General features: G+C 43.4%; 1 protein-coding gene across 1 annotated transcript in view; it reads left to right on the forward strand.

Annotated features, from left to right (window-relative positions):
- Window positions 1-358: 358 nt before the first annotated feature.
- gys2 (glycogen synthase 2) overlaps window positions 359-17,150 on the forward strand; it is a gene marked incomplete at both ends in the record, with an annotated part of 71,017 nt that continues 54,225 nt past the window's right edge. Inside the window, one exon of the mRNA XM_083655564.1 lies at window positions 359-482. Coding sequence (XP_083511690.1) covers window positions 359-482 — 124 coding nt within the window. The remainder of the gene's footprint in view (window positions 483-17,150) is intronic.

Here is a 17,150-nt window from a genome sequence, read left to right on the forward strand (position 1 = left end):
TATCAACTTATTGAATCAATAGCGATATCAAAAATCCATATTTCTATCTAAATTCCTTACACTTTCCATGAGGGAATGCTTCCTCTTGTCCTGCTAAATAGACAGACCTGTGTTCATTTGAAATTTTGCAACAATGTCAGTTCAGTTGATCAATATGTTTTTCTGACTCTGCCAAAACTTTCACCTTGACATCTGTGGACTTCAGTCTGGTGAACGCAAACTTCCCCCGGAAGTCATTGCCCCTCTCTCCGATCCCTTTTTTCTGCCTCTGTGAAGGCTCGGTGGGCGGTCAGAGCTCCAGGTTGCCTACAGGCTGTGTCAGACCCCCCCCCCCCCCCCCCCCTCCAGACGTCTCAAGATGCCGCTGTCCCGTTCCCTGTCCATGACGTCACTGAGCGGCGTGCTGCCCCAGTGGGAGGAGGACGAGCTGCCTGTGGATGACCTTCTGCTGTTCGAGGTGGCCTGGGAGGTCACCAACAAAGGTCAGTCTAAAAGCTATTGGTTTTCTCTACCACGTACCGGTCATTTTGCGGTACAAAGCGCATGTGGGAAAAGGGCTTTAGATTTCTCTCTTGTGTGTTGATGCTTCAGTCAACTGGGTTAGGGTTGGTGTTTGATTCCAAGACAAAACCGTATCACAGAGAGATTATTCTTTAACAAAAGTTAGGTCGTTGCAGCAGTAGAAAATAGTATATAGACAAGAATAGAGCAGAATATTCATGATAATACAATGACAGTGACACTATAATAACTATTGAAGGTAATACATGTTCCAATCACTGACGCTTCCATATAGATGAGGATGTGCAGCTGGGCCCTTAAAATGATCACTACTGCTAATTATTACTTAATTTTTGACCATGCAAATATCTTTATTTTTCTAGCTATTTCCACACACAGCTTGCTCACTGCATTTGTATCTCGATCAGGATCAGCCGTAATGATGTGGAACGACTCTGAATGAGTTCAGGGTCTGGCTGTTGACCAGAGCCAACCCTGCATGTTTACTCTGAGCAATTGCATAATAACAATAGTAAAACATTCTATATACCGCATCGTATTAAAAATATGGAGGGGAAAAAACTGCGTTCCATGTGACATTATAAATGAACACTGAAAGTTTGACAAAAACAAACACTGGATGGTTAGGCTATATTGGTAATTTTTGTGTAAAACTGTGATTCTTTCCCCCTAAAAGAGCAAATATTGAAATAGAGTGAAAGTGAGGACAGTGTGATGCCATCTGAAGAGTTAAATATTAAGCCACAGATAAGTGGCTGGATGGAATAGAGCAGCTATCACTTTGGTCTCATGTTCTTTCAAAAATACAATTCAAAAGCAGATAAACAAGCAAGAGTTTAGCAATGAATAAAGTTCAACTCAGGGTCAGAACACTCCACATTAGCAGGCTGCATGGCACTGTTTCAGGCATAGAGAAAAGAGTGAAGCTAAGTAAAATACAAATTATTTTTCTAGATAAATGCATTTTAGAGGGAGTAGGTGAAGGAGTAGCATGCTCCTGCTCTCCAATTATGTGACCCGTGTGCTGTTCATGTTTTGACAGTTTGATCTCGTGGAAAATCAGGAAAAGAAAATTGCAATAACTGTTTATTATTGCTTTATTCATGTGGCTCCAACTGTCAACCACACCCTTTTCTTTATCATGTCTGATTGCTGTGTGTCTAAACCATGATCGTGATTTCTCCCAACTATTTTCATGTACATGTGAAAACTGATATTCCCAAACTTTGGAAGTTAGATTTATATATTGTTCACTATTATAGGCTACCTCTAAAATACTATCCAAGTCACAATTACCTCTACTATAAATTGCTCATTTCTAGAGTGGAGACACTGGAGACGATGCACCATGCCATGGCACACTTTTTTTGGGGGGGCATGACCAAACTCATTCTGAAATTCGGCACTGCACTCGGGTCCCTAGCAGCTCACTGCCAAGTTTGAAGTAGATCGGAAGAACGGTTCCCGAGATACATGAAAGCCATGTTCTGATTGGTCGAATTGCATGCAGTTTGACACTGCACTTTCTTGGGTCCCCAGCAGCGCACCCGCCAAGTTTGTAGTCGATCGGACGGCTCTCTAGATAAACCATTTTTTGTGTTGCCAGTAGGTGGTGCTACGACTCTGCACATGTCCGAATTGTGTGGAATTCAGACTCTGTCGGGGCACCAGCAGCGCAGCCGCCAAGTTTGAAGTCGATCAGATCAACGGTTTTCAATATAAACTGCTTTTTGTGTTGCCAGTAGGTGGCGCTATGACTAGAAATTCGTCACTGCACTCCACAGGTCCCCCTAAGCTCACTCCCCAAGTTTGAAGGCGATTGGTGCAATGATTTAACATCTAAAACATTGCCGTACTAGCGCCCCCTATGGGCGCATTCTTTCTCGCGTTTCAACACACGTCCCATAGGAAAAAGAAGTTGTAAGTTCACTGCCTGTGAAATGTCCCAGCATGCATTGTGCTACTCCATTTCGCTACTAAATAGCAACCAAATGAGCCGAAATAGATATAAAGGTAGATTTAAATAATGTGTAATGGTAACACAACCTGCAATTTCAATATTGGACCAAATAAAACATCGAAATGAAAACACCACCCTATGTGAAACATATATGTCATCCTGCGCCTATATGTATCCCTCGTCGATTTAATGTGATTTAGATAAGTGACAGCGTAACGCGCTTCTACTGTCATGTGTTATACTGTGATGTCAGCTCCAATAACTTGGCCCTACTTCACATTTAGTTTTACAATAAAAACACATTTATGCAATGACTTTACATAATGTAGGGTATACTGTATGTATGTGCATCATCCTACCTGCAGCAGGGGAGAGAAAACGATATCTTTCTGGACAAACTTTCACCAATCTAATTAATCTCATCATATAGGGATAGGCTATATTTTTCTAGCTGATGCGTTTAGAACATTCTTTTCACTTTGATCTTGCTATAGTGTAGCGTATTTACATGCTTGCAGTATTTAAACTGCAGTTAGATTGGTTTGATAAGCATAATAATATGGAATAATAGCCTATATATGGAGACAGACAGACGGGATGAAGGGAGGGGGGGGGAGCAGAGCGCTTGGGTTTGTCTGGTTTTACCGGATTTCTCCTGGAATTCAAGCTTAAAAGGCAAGCTTGTGACTCTTTACTGCACTTCACCAATGAGCTGATGGTGCATAATTTTATGCTTAAAAGGCGTGGTTATAATGGTTGAGGCCGCGTGTAGCGCCGACACCAAGATATCGAGTGCGCTGGTCCACACCCACTAATCTGCGCTGCGCCAGGCCTTAAACGCAGTTTCTACGCCGATTGCAAAGATAGGGCCCTTAGATCGCAACACATTCAGCTGCTCCCCCGCACTAAAGCTGCCTCCACATGATAAGCCATCTTCTCTTCTCTCACCGTGAGGTAGAGCTGAGAAAGGTCAGCAGTAAGTAGGTCAAAGTTTGAACAATTTGAACTTTGAGCGCAGCGCAAAGGGGCAAATTTGAGTGGTGCGCGACGCCAAGGGAAGGGTAGCGCTGCTGCATAGTTGGGAGGCACCGCGTCCCCCCATAGGAAAACAACGAGACAGCGGGCGCAGAGCTGTTTTACCATGGATCATGAGTGGGGGGCTCAAGTGGTTCAGTTGCTCTCTTCCCCCTCCCTCCTTCCTCCCTGAGCAGTTTTCTCACACGGCTGCCCAGCGTCAGGTCAGCCAAAACAAAATGGAAACTTCCGGTTAAAACTTTCAAAAATAATGTCATTTAAACAAAAGTAAATAACCTATTGATGCACGTTGGAGGAGAAAATGGTACTTTTTTTATATTTTATTTTTCATTTTTTTATATGCAATAAAGACACACAAGAACAAAACAACAAAAACAAAGACAAACAAGCTCAGTCACAGGAAAGGAAAAGAAAGAAAAAGCATACACACAGGGCCGCTGCTGGCCATTTGGGTGCCCTAAGCGTAATTGTTTTGTGGTGCCCCCCCCGCAAAACTTTCAATAACTGTCAAACGAAAGACTGCATAATCATTCATTATGAACGATACTAGTGTATCTCACATTACATTACATGTGGCAACCAAACAACTGTTAGAATTACTGTACATGTCAGCAAACAAGCGATTGTTAAACTGTACATGCAAGCAGGGACGGACTGGGATCATAATTCAAGCCGGGCATTAGATACCAAGCAGGCCAGGCCGATACGGGCCGATGTGCGTGCCGGCGTCCGAAGGGCGGCGGCAAAAAAATTTGGGCTGCTTGAAGCCCAATTTGGGCCGTTTGAAGCCAGATTTGGGCCATTTGAAGCCCAATTTGGGTTGTTTGAAGCCAGATTTGGGCCGGTTGAAGCCAGATTTGGGCCGTTTGAAGCCCAATTTGGGCCGTTTGAAGCCCAATTTGGGCCGAGTCCAATTTTACAATGAGATGCACCCACTTTAACCCTGAATAAAGTAATAAAACCACTAGTAAACCAATAGGCGGCGCCTGGCCTGCTGTTCAGTGAGTGGCCTGACTGAGGGCACCAAAAAAAAAAAAAAAAATTTTTTTTTTTTTTTTTGGTGCCCTCAGTCACATGATGCCCTACGCAGTCTGCGTACTCTGCGTAATGGGGTGCGGCGGGCCTGCATACACATATCAACATTACAACATAGTGAGGTGCTACCAGTCGCATAAGGTGCTTATGTGCTTCTAAGAGACGATATATAGAATCCAGTGTAAGGAGGAGTCAACGAGAGATCAGTTGGGTGAGTTACCTGTTGCCCCTAACCTCGTCCAAGTAGGCCATAAATGGGTGCCAGATGGTAGAAAACTTCCTAAGTGAATTGGTCCTCAGGAACCTGAGTCTCTCCATACGTATAACTGAAACCATGTCCGACAGCCATAGCTGAAACGAAGGTGGGGAGGGGGACCTCCACTCCCTTACGATGAGTCTCTTGGCGACGGTCATCCCCTGCGTCAGAGACTGCTGCACAGCAGTAGGAAGGAGCAGAGAAGATTCAGAGCAGCCGAAGATGGCAAGTTCTGCCTCCAGCCGAAGGGTTACTTTATAGGCCTTGGAGTACCAATCAAATATTTTGGACCAAAATGTAGATAATGGCCCCTATCGTTGCATCGGCGTAGTTTCTAGGCCGAGCGCCTGGCGCAGCGCTGATCAGTGGGCGTGGACCAGCGCACTTGATATCTTGGTGCTGGCGCTCCACTCAGCCTAACGCATTACAACCACGCCTTTTAAGCGTAAAATTATGCACCGTCAGTTCATTGGATAAGTGCAATAAACGAATCGCACGCTTGCCTTTTAAGCTCCAATTCCAGTGGTCCAGTAAAACCAGACAAACCCAAGCCTCTGCTTCCCCCCCCCCCCCTCCCTTCATCCCGTCTGTCTGTCTCCATATATCGGCTATTATTCCATATTATATGATGCTTCTCAAACAATCTAACTGCAGTTTAAATACTGCAAGCATGTAAATACCCTACACTATAGCAAGATCAAAGTGAAAAGAATGTTCTAAATGCATCAGCTAGAAAAATATAGCCTATTAGATTGGTGAAAGTTTGTCCAGAAAGATATAATTTTCTCTCGCCTGCTGCAGGAAGGATGATGCACATAAATATACCCTACATTATGTAAAGTCATTGCATAAATGTGTTTTTATTGTAAAACTAAATGTGATGTAGGGCCAAGTTATTGGAGCGGACATCACAATATAGCACATGACAGTAGAAGCGCGTTCCACAGCGCGTTCCGCTGTCACTTATCTAAATCACGTTAAATCCATAAGGGATATATATAGGGCCAGGAGGACATATATGTTTCACATAGGGTGGTGTATTCATTCCGATGTTTCATTTGGTCCAATATTGAAATGTTCGACAATTGCAGGTTGTGTTACCATTACACATTAATTTAGATCAACCTTTTATATCTATTTCGGCTCATTTGGTTGCTATTTAGTAGCGAAATGGAGAAGCACAATGCATGCTGGGACATGCCAGGCAACTTACAACTTATTTTTCCGATGGGAAGTGTGTTGTGTCTGTCTAAGCGAGGGAGTCAGAGAGAGAGAGAGAAGGGTGACAGAGAAGAGGCAGAAGAGCACTGGCGCACTGAATAGGCCTGGTTTCAGAGAGAGACAGAGAAGGGTGACAGGGGAGAGGCAGAATTTATATATTTATATCATTTATATAAATGCAGGCCAAGAGCACTGGCGCACTGAATAGGCCTGGTTTCAGAGAGAGACAGAGAAGGGTGACAGGGGAGAGGCAGAAGAGCGCTCCTTGCAACTGGCGCACTGAATAGGCCTGGTTTTCAAAAGCGCAAAGCGCTAAATTTACGCCAGGTGGGAAGATATCATTACGCCGAGATTTAAGGCCGACACGCCCATTCTGGGACTGCGCCACGCCCATTCGGCCTAAAGCGCATTTGGCAGCGTAAAGCCATATTGATATCTTCCCAAAACAGGCGCAAGGCACGTTTTTTTGCGTTTAAGGCCCGTTTTAGCGCCGAAGGCCTGTGGGAGAATAGGGGCCAATAAAGGGCAAAACCAAAAGGCATGGGACAATGTACCCTCTAACACTTGACACCTATTACAAAGTGATAAGACCAAGGGGTAGATCTTGTGCAACTTAGACTTCGAATAATGAAGACGGTGAGTAACTTTAAATTGGATCAGCTGCTGTTGATTGAGCAGAGTTGGACCACAGATAAACTCCTGTCCCATATAATTTCTGATAAATCAACACCAAGTTCCTCCTGCCACGCCTCTCTTATCCTCTCAGTGGGGGCTCTGGTGCAGCCATCAAATACACACACAAATCTAGAAATAAGATGCCTGGAGTCACGGGCGCCGGAAGCAGGGGGACATGGGGACATTTTGTCCCCCTAAAAATGTGGTCCCCCTAAGATTTTTTTTTTTAATACTAATTTTTTCCCCCTCAAAAATCTGAGGGGGCAATTGCCCCCCCAGTTATAATGGGCATGACGCTTAGAGCCCACTTTACACTGTTTACACAGCCTGTGATGCTTGTTAAAGCTGTGATCATTGTGGGATTATTACACCTGAGAGACAAACCCGGGGACAGACCCGGGGATCAAGTTACAGAGAGCCCAATTTACACTGTTTACACAGCCTGTGATGCTTGTTAAAGCCGTGATCGTTGTGGGATTAGTACACCTGAGAGACAGACAGATTTTTGTGTTGAGATGACAAGTTTTGCACTGTGTTTCAAAGTGATAATAATAATAATAATAATAATAATAATAATAATAATAATAATAATAATAATAATAATAATAATAATAATAATAATAAGTTCAGTGTTTCTGCCTGTGTTGCTGTCTGTTGTAGTGTAATTGTAAAACGACCTAAAGGGAGAGCAGAGTCCTCTCTACACATTTTTTAGGACACACACACACACAAATCTCCTTTCGTTTCATAAAAATAGTGCGTGCGTGGACGACTTGTGTTATGTGCACTTTTGACACTCCTACCTGTCGGTTGCTGAAAAAGCTCTGTCCTAACTTTGGCTTTTTATCTGAGTTCTAGCTATAATCTTATACTATACACGACAGTCGCTTGTTTTAGTATACTTAGGGCTTACACTTTTTAACGATCAGACGATTTGATCCATTTTTATGTTGTTTTTAACGCCGACTAGCTAGCATGCTAGGCTAATGCTACTTCCGGGCTTGTATTTTTACCCCTGGCACCTAGCTCGGTAATAGGATTCTATTTTACCGATATCCTACCATCTATCCCTGGACATCATCCCAGTAGGAAATCTACCCAGACAGACAAACTTACCAGTGCCGTTCCACCGCAGCGGGCCCTTTCCTGGGCCCTCCGTGGTAAGTTTTCGTCCCGTCTTCCTGGTCTCCTCATTCAGCTGTTTCCTCACCGCAGCGGGCTCCTCTTGGAGCCCGAGCGTGTAAGTCTCACTCCGGCTCCGCTCCAAATCCGTGGCCGATAGTCCCATAAGGTCCCTGTGGTGTTTCCCGTTTGCTGGCTGTGGTATTCCATCTGTTTTCAGCTGTGATGACCCCATTGCCGGAGGTGGCCGAGCTTCACAGCGAATTGAGGTCCATAGAGCGGCTCATCGAGGATCTCCTCCAGCGCCAGACGCAACTGTTCTCCCGGCTTTCGTGCCTCGAACCGGTGGATGGCCAGCGCCCGTCTGGCTCCGGCTCCGATACAGCGGCTGCTCCTGTCCCCCCTATCCCATCCACGTCTCAATGCCAGTCCTGGGCCTCTGTAGTAAGGGGGCGCAGGGTTTCTCTCCCCTTTTTCGACCCATCCAGCAGTGAAGATGATGGGATTCCTCTTTCCAACTCTTTCGCTCCTCTGGCTGACTCTCCATCCACTCCGCCCCCCCCCTCTCCTCCTCCTCCTCCTCCTGCACGCAGAACAGTCCAAGCCACCAGACATATCCGTCAACCTACTAGCCCCAATGCGCGTATTGACGTCTCCTCTCCTATTCCCCAGGCAGCTAACGTGGCCACTTCTTCCTCCATATCGTCTAAAAGGCGTGCCCCTCCTGTCTCGCCAAACTCCCAGGGCGCTCCGCTCGGTAAACGTCGCCGGTCATCTGTCGTACCTGACGGTGCCACAAGTCTGGTCAGAAACGCCCCCCTCTCCACAGAGCGGCCTGAGCACGTAGCAATGGCTAATAATGCTAATGTCGCTAATGCAGTGCCTGCTAATCTTCGGCTCTCACCCAAGCTCTCTGTGTATGGTGCCTCTCATCATTACAAAAATCCTGAAGTGTTAATCCTAGGTGACTCCATTGTTAGATATGTCGAACTTCCCGGTGCCATAACCTACTGTCTCGCTGGTGGAAAAGTCAAGGACTTTATCGAACTCGCACCGGCGTTGATTGATGTGCACCCGTCTGTCCGAAAGGTCATAGTGCACGCAGGAACAAATGACGTAATGGACAGGGAGTCGTTCAAGCTCCAGAGAGATCTGGAAACTCTGGCAGTGACTATAGAGAGCCTGGGCAAAGTCTGCTATCTATCTGGTCCGCTCCCAACACTATCTAACTCATCCGAACGATTTAGCCGTCTTTTCAGTCTACATCAATGGTTGCTGACTTTCTGCCTAGCAACAGGCTTTACTTTCGTTAATCACTTTGATGCTTTTTGGTCCCAGGGCGCACTGTTTAGACCCGATGGATTACATCTAACTGGACTGGGCACCAAAACATTAATAGACAACTTTATCAACTTTCTGTCTTTTAGTGTTGGCCCTGACCCTCTCTCCCTCTGACAGTCACCACAGCTCGACCCCATTAATGACATCTCTATAATAGATTCTCATACTCTCGTCACAGAGGGTCCTGCTGTAAATACTATACACCAATTACTTTCGCATATCCCCGTCCGTATTAGTGTTAACCAGTCTCACCCAATCCACCATGCTCCTAGGTCTGTCACTGGCTACCATCTAAAACGTGCAGAAAGAGCATATTTAGTTCCTATTCCAAGTAATATCACTATAAAGCCTGCTATCCCATCTGACCAACTACATTCATCTCCTATTGAATCTGAACCTAAAATCTCTGCTGTGTTCAGCTTACTTAACGTGAGGTCCATTGTAAACAAATCTTTTCTATGCCAAGATTTCATTATGTCAAATAATATTGACATATTTTTTATTACGGAGTCCTGGTTAAGCCCTGGATACTATGCCCCTCTAACTGAGGCCTCCCCCCCAAACTATTCCTCTCTAAATCAACCCAGACTATCAGGACGTGGAGGCGGGGTTGCTGTCATTTACAACAACAATTTTAAATGTTCCCCAGTCTCTCTAAGTAGCTGTTCATCGTTTGAATCCCTGGGTTTCCTGCTAAATGGCCAGCTCCCTATCCTGTGTATCTTAATTTATAGACCTCCTAAAGGAAACACTGATTTTATCCATGAATTTTCTGAGCTTCTTTCCTTTATTATGACCAAATATGATAGAGTGTTGATCCTCGGGGATTTTAATATACATGTCTGCTGTCCTTCCCTGTCTAGCTTCGCTGCTGATTTTATTAGCCTGTTCGAATCATTTAATTTTGTTCAGCTTATTAATAGCCCTACTCATAGCAAGGGTCATACTCTCGACCTTGTGCTTTCCCATGGTGTCTCTTTAAATGATCTCAAAATGCTAGATTTTAATGTCTCGGATCATAAGGCTGTGATTTTTAATACTCTGCTTCCAGTTCCTGCCCCCAGGCCTCCTACCCGCATCTACTCTCGTTCCTTAAACTCCAACTCAGCTAGCAGGTTTTCACAAATGTTTACTGCTTCTGCCACAAATGCTTATAGTCAGATCGGGGTCTCTGTTAACGATCTCGTAGTTGACTTTAACAAAACTTGTTCAACTATCCTTGACTGCATTGCCCCCTTTAAGACAAAACGTGTTAATCCCAATGTGTTGCCATGGCTAAATGACCATACAAGGGAACTAAAGAGACAATGTAGGAGAGCAGAGAGAAAATGGAAAAAAGATCAACTCCAGGTATCCCTTGGCACCCTTAAAAACCTGATGCTGGCCTATCAGGAGGCAGTTAAAGAAGCTAGGTACTCCTATTTTTCGAATCTAATTTTAAGCAACCGTCATAACCCTAGAATTCTATTCCAAACCATCAACACTGTAATCAATCCTCCTCCCACCCAGCACATGGAGGCTTCTGCTGAGAAATGTGAAGAATTTCTCCAACATTTCATGAGCAAAATTGATGACATCAGGCTCCAGATTGCTCAGGAAGCCAAAAACCCATGCGCTGTCTCTGCACCTTCCTACTCTGAATCTTTAGCTAGGTTGTGCAATTTTGAGGAAATTTCGATGCAAAATCTAGAGGAGATAGTGTCTAAATTAAGTTCATCGTCCTGTCAACTAGATGTCCTTCCCACTAGATTCCTCAAGGAGACTTTTCCATTAGTTGGCCGACACATCCTGTCTATTATAAACTCTTCATTATCCACTGGATGTTTCCCCTCTAGTTTTAAACACGCAATTGTCCGACCTCTCCTAAAGAAACCTACACTTGACCCTTTAATTCTTAACAATTTTAGACCAATCTCTAACTTACCATTTTTATCTAAGATTCTAGAAAAGGCTGTTGCCACACAATTAGTGTCGTTCATGAACAATAACAACATATTTGAGGAATTCCAATCAGGATTCCGTGCCCAACACAGCACGGAAACAGCCCTCATTAAGGTCTCTAATGATCTATTGCTTGCAGCGGACTCAGGGGCTTGTTCAATCTTAATTTTGCTTGACTTGAGTTCTGCTTTTGATACAATCGACCATAGCATCCTGTTAGAACGCCTGGAAAATCTTGTCGGCATTACAGGCTGTTCCCTTGCCTGGTTTCGCTCCTACTTATCTGATAGGTCCTTCTCCGTTGTTATGGGGGAAGTATCGTCATCTTCTGCCCCCCTCTCATGTGGGGTACCACAAGGCTCGATCCTGGGTCCTTTATTATTTTGTATTTATATGCTTGCTCTGGGACAGATCTTCCGTAAGCATAATGTTAATTTCCACTGCTATGCGGACGACACGCAGTTATATATGCCACTTCGAAGCGAACAATCCGACAACCTTGTTCGTGTTATGGCCTGCATCTCTGATGTGAAGTCCTGGATGTCTCAAAATTTCCTCAGACTTAATGAGTCCAAAACGGAGGTAATCTTCTTTGGCTCCTCAAACCGGACGTCTATATGGCATAATAACCTAGGCAGCTTATCCACAAACATCAAAGAGTCTACGCGCAACTTGGGGGTGACTTTTGACTCTGATCTAGGTTTTGATAAACAAATCTCCAAGGTAGTCCAATCCTGCTTTCTACAGCTCCGAAACATAACTAAAATTAAAACCTTCCTCTCTCAAACGGACCTAGAAAAAGTAATCCACGCTTTCATTTCATCCAGACTGGACTACTGTAATTCTCTCTATTCAGGACTCAGCCATAAATCCATCTCCCGTCTCCAGCTCGTACAGAATGCAGCTGCTAGACTCCTAACAAACACAAAGAGACATGACCACATCACTCCCATCCTTGCCTCCCTTCATTGGCTTCCTGTTAAATTTAGGTGTGATTTTAAGATTTTATTGATCACGTTTAAAGCCATACATGGCTTTGCTCCCACTTATATTTTAAACTTATTAGCTCCATATGAGCCTAGCCGCTGCCTGCGCTCCTCCGGCCAAACCTTTTTAAAAGTTCCTAAAGCCCGCCTTGTCTCAAAAGGAGACCGGGCATTTGCGGTTCGCGCTCCGCAACTGTGGAACTCCCTTCCCGAGGCTATTAGGCTAGCAAACTCCGTAGTTTCTTTTAAATCTCTTCTTAAAACGTATTTTTACAGGCAAGCTTTCTCTTAATTATGCTATTTCTTTGCTTTTTATTTGTTTTTATCTGCATATTCTCATTGTTTTACTGTCGTTTTAATTAGATTATTTTATCAGCATTATTTGATTGTTTCTTTTGGTTTTATTATGGGGTATTTATTTTATATTCCTCAGTATGTATAATCTCTTATCTTGTTGTGTGAAGCACTTTGTAACTTTGTTTTGAGAAGTGCTATACAAATAAAGATTACTTACTTACTTACTTACTTACCTAGTGAGTGAGAAAAGGAGAAAATACTGAATAATGACATCACTACAGTATAATCCTAATGTTAATTTAAAATGAGATATTCCTCTTTTTTGCCAGCGCCCGTAAGCTTTTGTCCCCCTAATTGCAAACTCGTTCCGGTGCCACTGCCTGGAGTGGGGGGCTTAACAAAACATAAAAAAGGCATGTTCATTTGGGATTACTTCAAAGTCATGAATCTTGGATCGAACATGAGCTCTAACTTGTAGGTATGTAAGCCAATGTGTGTTGGGAAATACAAATTTCTCCTCAGAAGATCAAAGGATGCAAAATGGCCGTCTATGTATAGGTCTCTGAAGGAAACCAGCCCCTTCTCACTCCAGGCATGGCAGTTTCTGTCTAACCGTGAGGACAAAAAACTGTGATTAAAACAAATTGGCGTATGAACAGAGACATCAGGTATATTCACAACTCTCCTAACCTGGGGCCTGTGCTACGAATGTTGGATAAGAAGATCCAGGATCTGTCCCTTGATCTGGTTTGTCTAAACCAGATCAGCTTGATTGTAGTTAACTTGTACTACGAACGTCGATTGCCACTCGTTAACGCGAACCAGGTTTCTCTAATCAAGCTGACAGCTCGTGCACATGAAAATGCCCGGGCACTGGAGCTCGTGCCCGCAAAAGAGGCGTGGTTTTTAACAACTGCCAATCACAGTGCAATATGGACTGCTCCAACTCTGACAGCGCCAGACACGCCTATTTCCTCATTGAATAAAACCGCAAATACAAATCTGCGTTGGATATTATTACTGTTCCCGAATGACTGTCTAAAGTGACCACTTTTATCCACACCAGTAATTTCTTTGAAGAGCGGTTTCGTAGGCTATCTACAGCTCTCTATCTACAGTCTTTTGTGGAAGCAATGTGTAATCTACAGTATCTCAGTCCAAAATCCGTATGTATAGACCATTTAGGCTCAATGAATAATAATGATCTCATGATGTGTTTAGTCGCACTGTGCGACTAAACACATCATGAGATCATTATTATTTGATTGAATAATTCCTATAGGCTAATCAATAAAAAAAAGAATGATAATAAAATTAAAAAATGCTTCTGAACTGAATCGACACGGTACGTGCGGGCATAGATTTCATTTATAAAAAATTGCCTATTTTGTGGTCACATATATAGGCTATTGTCAGCAGAGTCGCATATCTCCATATTTCATATAATGATGCTGGAAATATGAAGTTCAATCACATCATACAGGCCAAAAGCAACACAGTTGCAGCTGCAAAATGCAGGAGTAGCCTAGATATGAATCATCTTAATATGATTAAGATGATTAATCATCATGATGATGATATGTGCAGGTGATCCCATATTAAATTGCTTAGATGTAGTAGGCTATTCTAGCATGTAGGCTATGACCATTTCAATTCCAACCCAACGTGAGTCTCAGCTCCATTGCGCACACGGCACCGTGCGCTTTGGAGACATTTATGTAACCTTTTTATGCCGGTTTAGTGATATTTCTCCACTCACTATTCAGCTGCAATCGATCAGCAGGGTCAAACAATGTACAGTATCTAGGCTACTTGAGAGCACTAAAATGAATATATAAAAACATATTCCAAAGTGTTAAGTAGGGCTTAATTAAATTATTCATCCTTGATTAATTCAACATTACAATTCGTGCTCCTTCCTAGATGGGAAACTCATCCAGAAAGGGGTTGGCCATTTTTCCAAACTGCTGATTCGATTGGTTCGTGGGCGGTGTATTTAAGGTCTAATCTTATCCTTGCAACTTAACCTGCTGCGGACCAGGTTTTTTTTTTAAATAATATTTTTATTTGGTTTTTCTGATTATAACAAACAAAGACAAGAGCATGACAGCTCAGACACAACATTGGTCTGGACAGTGACAGAAGGTGAAAGAATAAACCAAAAAAATAAGTGAGAAGAAAAATAAGGTCAATCTCCAGAGACATGATGCACTACATGATTGTTTGGTGCAAATTTCTCTTCTCTTAAATTTTTTTCCCCCTTCTGGTCCTTTATACCAGAACAAACAAACTCCGACAGAAACAAAACAAAAAAAACAGACAACAAAAACACGCGCGTACACACACACTCCAATGCTACAACATGGTGATTGTGGTTGTAAAGATAGAAAAATAAAAATAAATGAATCTTGTGAATAGGATCCTGCATAGGGGGATCCAAGGGAGGTCAGTCAGGCGAATTACCCGCCGTCCCTGACCACATCGAGGTAGGCCAGAAACGGGTCCCAAACAACAACAAATTTTCCAAGTGAGTTGGTCCTCAGGAACCTGAGTTTCTCCATCCGTATAACAGAAATCATATCCGCCAGCCACCGCTGAAAGAAGGGTGGAGAGGGGGACTTCCATTCCTGCAAAATTTGTTTCTTGGCAACAATTGTCCCCTGTGCCGGAGCTTGTTGCACAGCTATGGGGAAGTCCAGAGAGGACTCCGAGCAGCCTAGGATGGCGAGCTCTGCTTCCGGCTGAAGGGCTATCCTGTAGGCCTTAGAATACCAGTTGAATACCTTGGTCCAGAATCCAGTCAGTAAAGGACAAAACCAGAAAGCATGAGACAAAGTGCCCTCGGATACATGACACCTGTTACACAGTGGTGAGACAGATGGATAAATCCTGTGCAACTTATGGTTAGAATAGTGGAGACGGTGAGTGACTTTAAATTGGATCAGTTGGTGTCTACTATTAACTGAACAGAGTTGTATCATAGACAGGCTCCTATCCCATATAATGTCAGACAGCTCAATGCCGAGTTCGCCCTGCCACGCTTCTCTAATCCTCTCAGTCGAGGCTGTAGTGCAATTATCAAACAGGCATACAAATCTAGAAATTAGACATTTGGAGTGAGGAGGGCTCAGCAATACATCAAAGAAAGCATGTTCCTTTGGGAGCACTTCAAAGGTGTGAATCCTGGATCTAACAGAATTTCTAAGTTGCAGAAATCTGAGCCAGTTGGTACCAGACAGCTCAAACTTCCTTTTCAGTAGATCAAAGGATGCAAAATGGCCATCTATGTATAAGTCTTTGATGGAAACTAGACCCCTCTCACTCCAGGCATGATAGTTTCTGTCTGACCATGGGGGCAGAAAAGAGTGACTGAAACAAATTGGCATGTGAACAGAAACATCTGGTAAATTCAAAACATTCCTAATTTGGTTTAGGATTCTAACAGAGTTTTTCACAACAAAGCTTGGATTTTCTAAGGTCCCAGGGTTATCTAACTTAGCAAACAATATAGCTGACAGTGAGGAGTTGCCAACAGAGCTGGCCTCCATTTTTAACCACAGGGGGGCCCCGGAAGTCAGATCACCAGGCGTTCCTTGAAGCCAAAACATTAGAGCTCTAACATTAGCAGCCCAGTAATAGTGCCTAAATACTGGTAAGGCCAGGCCTCCTTCAGACTTGGGTTTTTGCAAATGAATTTTTGAAATTCTATGATTCTTATAGTTCCAGATGTAAGACATAATTATGGAGTCCAGTTTTGTAAAAAAAGCCACTGTGAGAAAAATGGGGAGGTTCTGACACAAATAGAGGAACCGGGGAAGTGAGACCATCTTAATTGAATTTATCCGACCAATCATAGACAGAGGCAAAATTTTCCAATTTTCTATACATTGTTTGAGTCTTAGAATAAAGTCATCAAAATTCAACTTAACTATTAGTTCCGGATCTCTGGGTATGGTCAAACCAAGATAAGTAAGGTGATCCTTTGCCAGTTTGAATGGGAGATTTTCCAGAAAACCGGGAGTGAAAACATCAGAAAGAGGCATGAAGTCACTCTTTGTCCAGTTAATTGTGTACCCAGAGAGTTTACTAAAGGAGGTGACTAGTTCTAGGAGAGGGGGAATCGATTTTTCTGAGTTATGTAGATATAATATTATATCGTCAGCATACAAACTGATACGCGTTTCAGTCCCACCAACCTCCAGCCCGGCAAGGCTTGGGTGACTACGTATTTTTAGGGCTAGGGGTTCAAGTGCAACAGCGAAGAGGGCCGGAGAGAGAGGGCAACCCTGCTGGACCGAGCGAAGTAGTGAAAAGCTAGTTGACTTGTCGCCATTAGTTATTACTGAGCATGTTGGACTAGCATATATGAGCTTTACCCAGGATATGAATGATTTGCCGAACCCAAATCTACGCAGTGACTCAAACATATAAGGCCACTCAACCTGATCAAATGCCTTCTGTGCATCAAGCGATAAAATAGCTGCGCCGTTAGTCTTACTATAATCTGTATATATAGTATTGAGAAGACGTCTGACGTTAAAGAACGAAAACCTATTTGGAATGAATCCTGTTTGGTCGGGGTGAATAATAGATGACAAATGCTTATTTAACCGGGTGGCCAACGTTTTAGTGATTATCTTTCTGTCAAAGTTCTGCAGCGCTATGGGTCTGTAGCTTGCCGGGTCTACTTCCTCCTTCCCCTTTTTTAAAATAAGGGAGATGTTAGCTTCATACAATGTTTTAGGTAAGGAATTATCTT

Source organism: Poromitra crassiceps (assembly GCF_964638095.1).
Source record: "Poromitra crassiceps genome assembly, chromosome: 2".
NCBI classification, from domain to species: Eukaryota; Metazoa; Chordata; class Actinopteri; order Beryciformes; family Melamphaidae; genus Poromitra; species Poromitra crassiceps.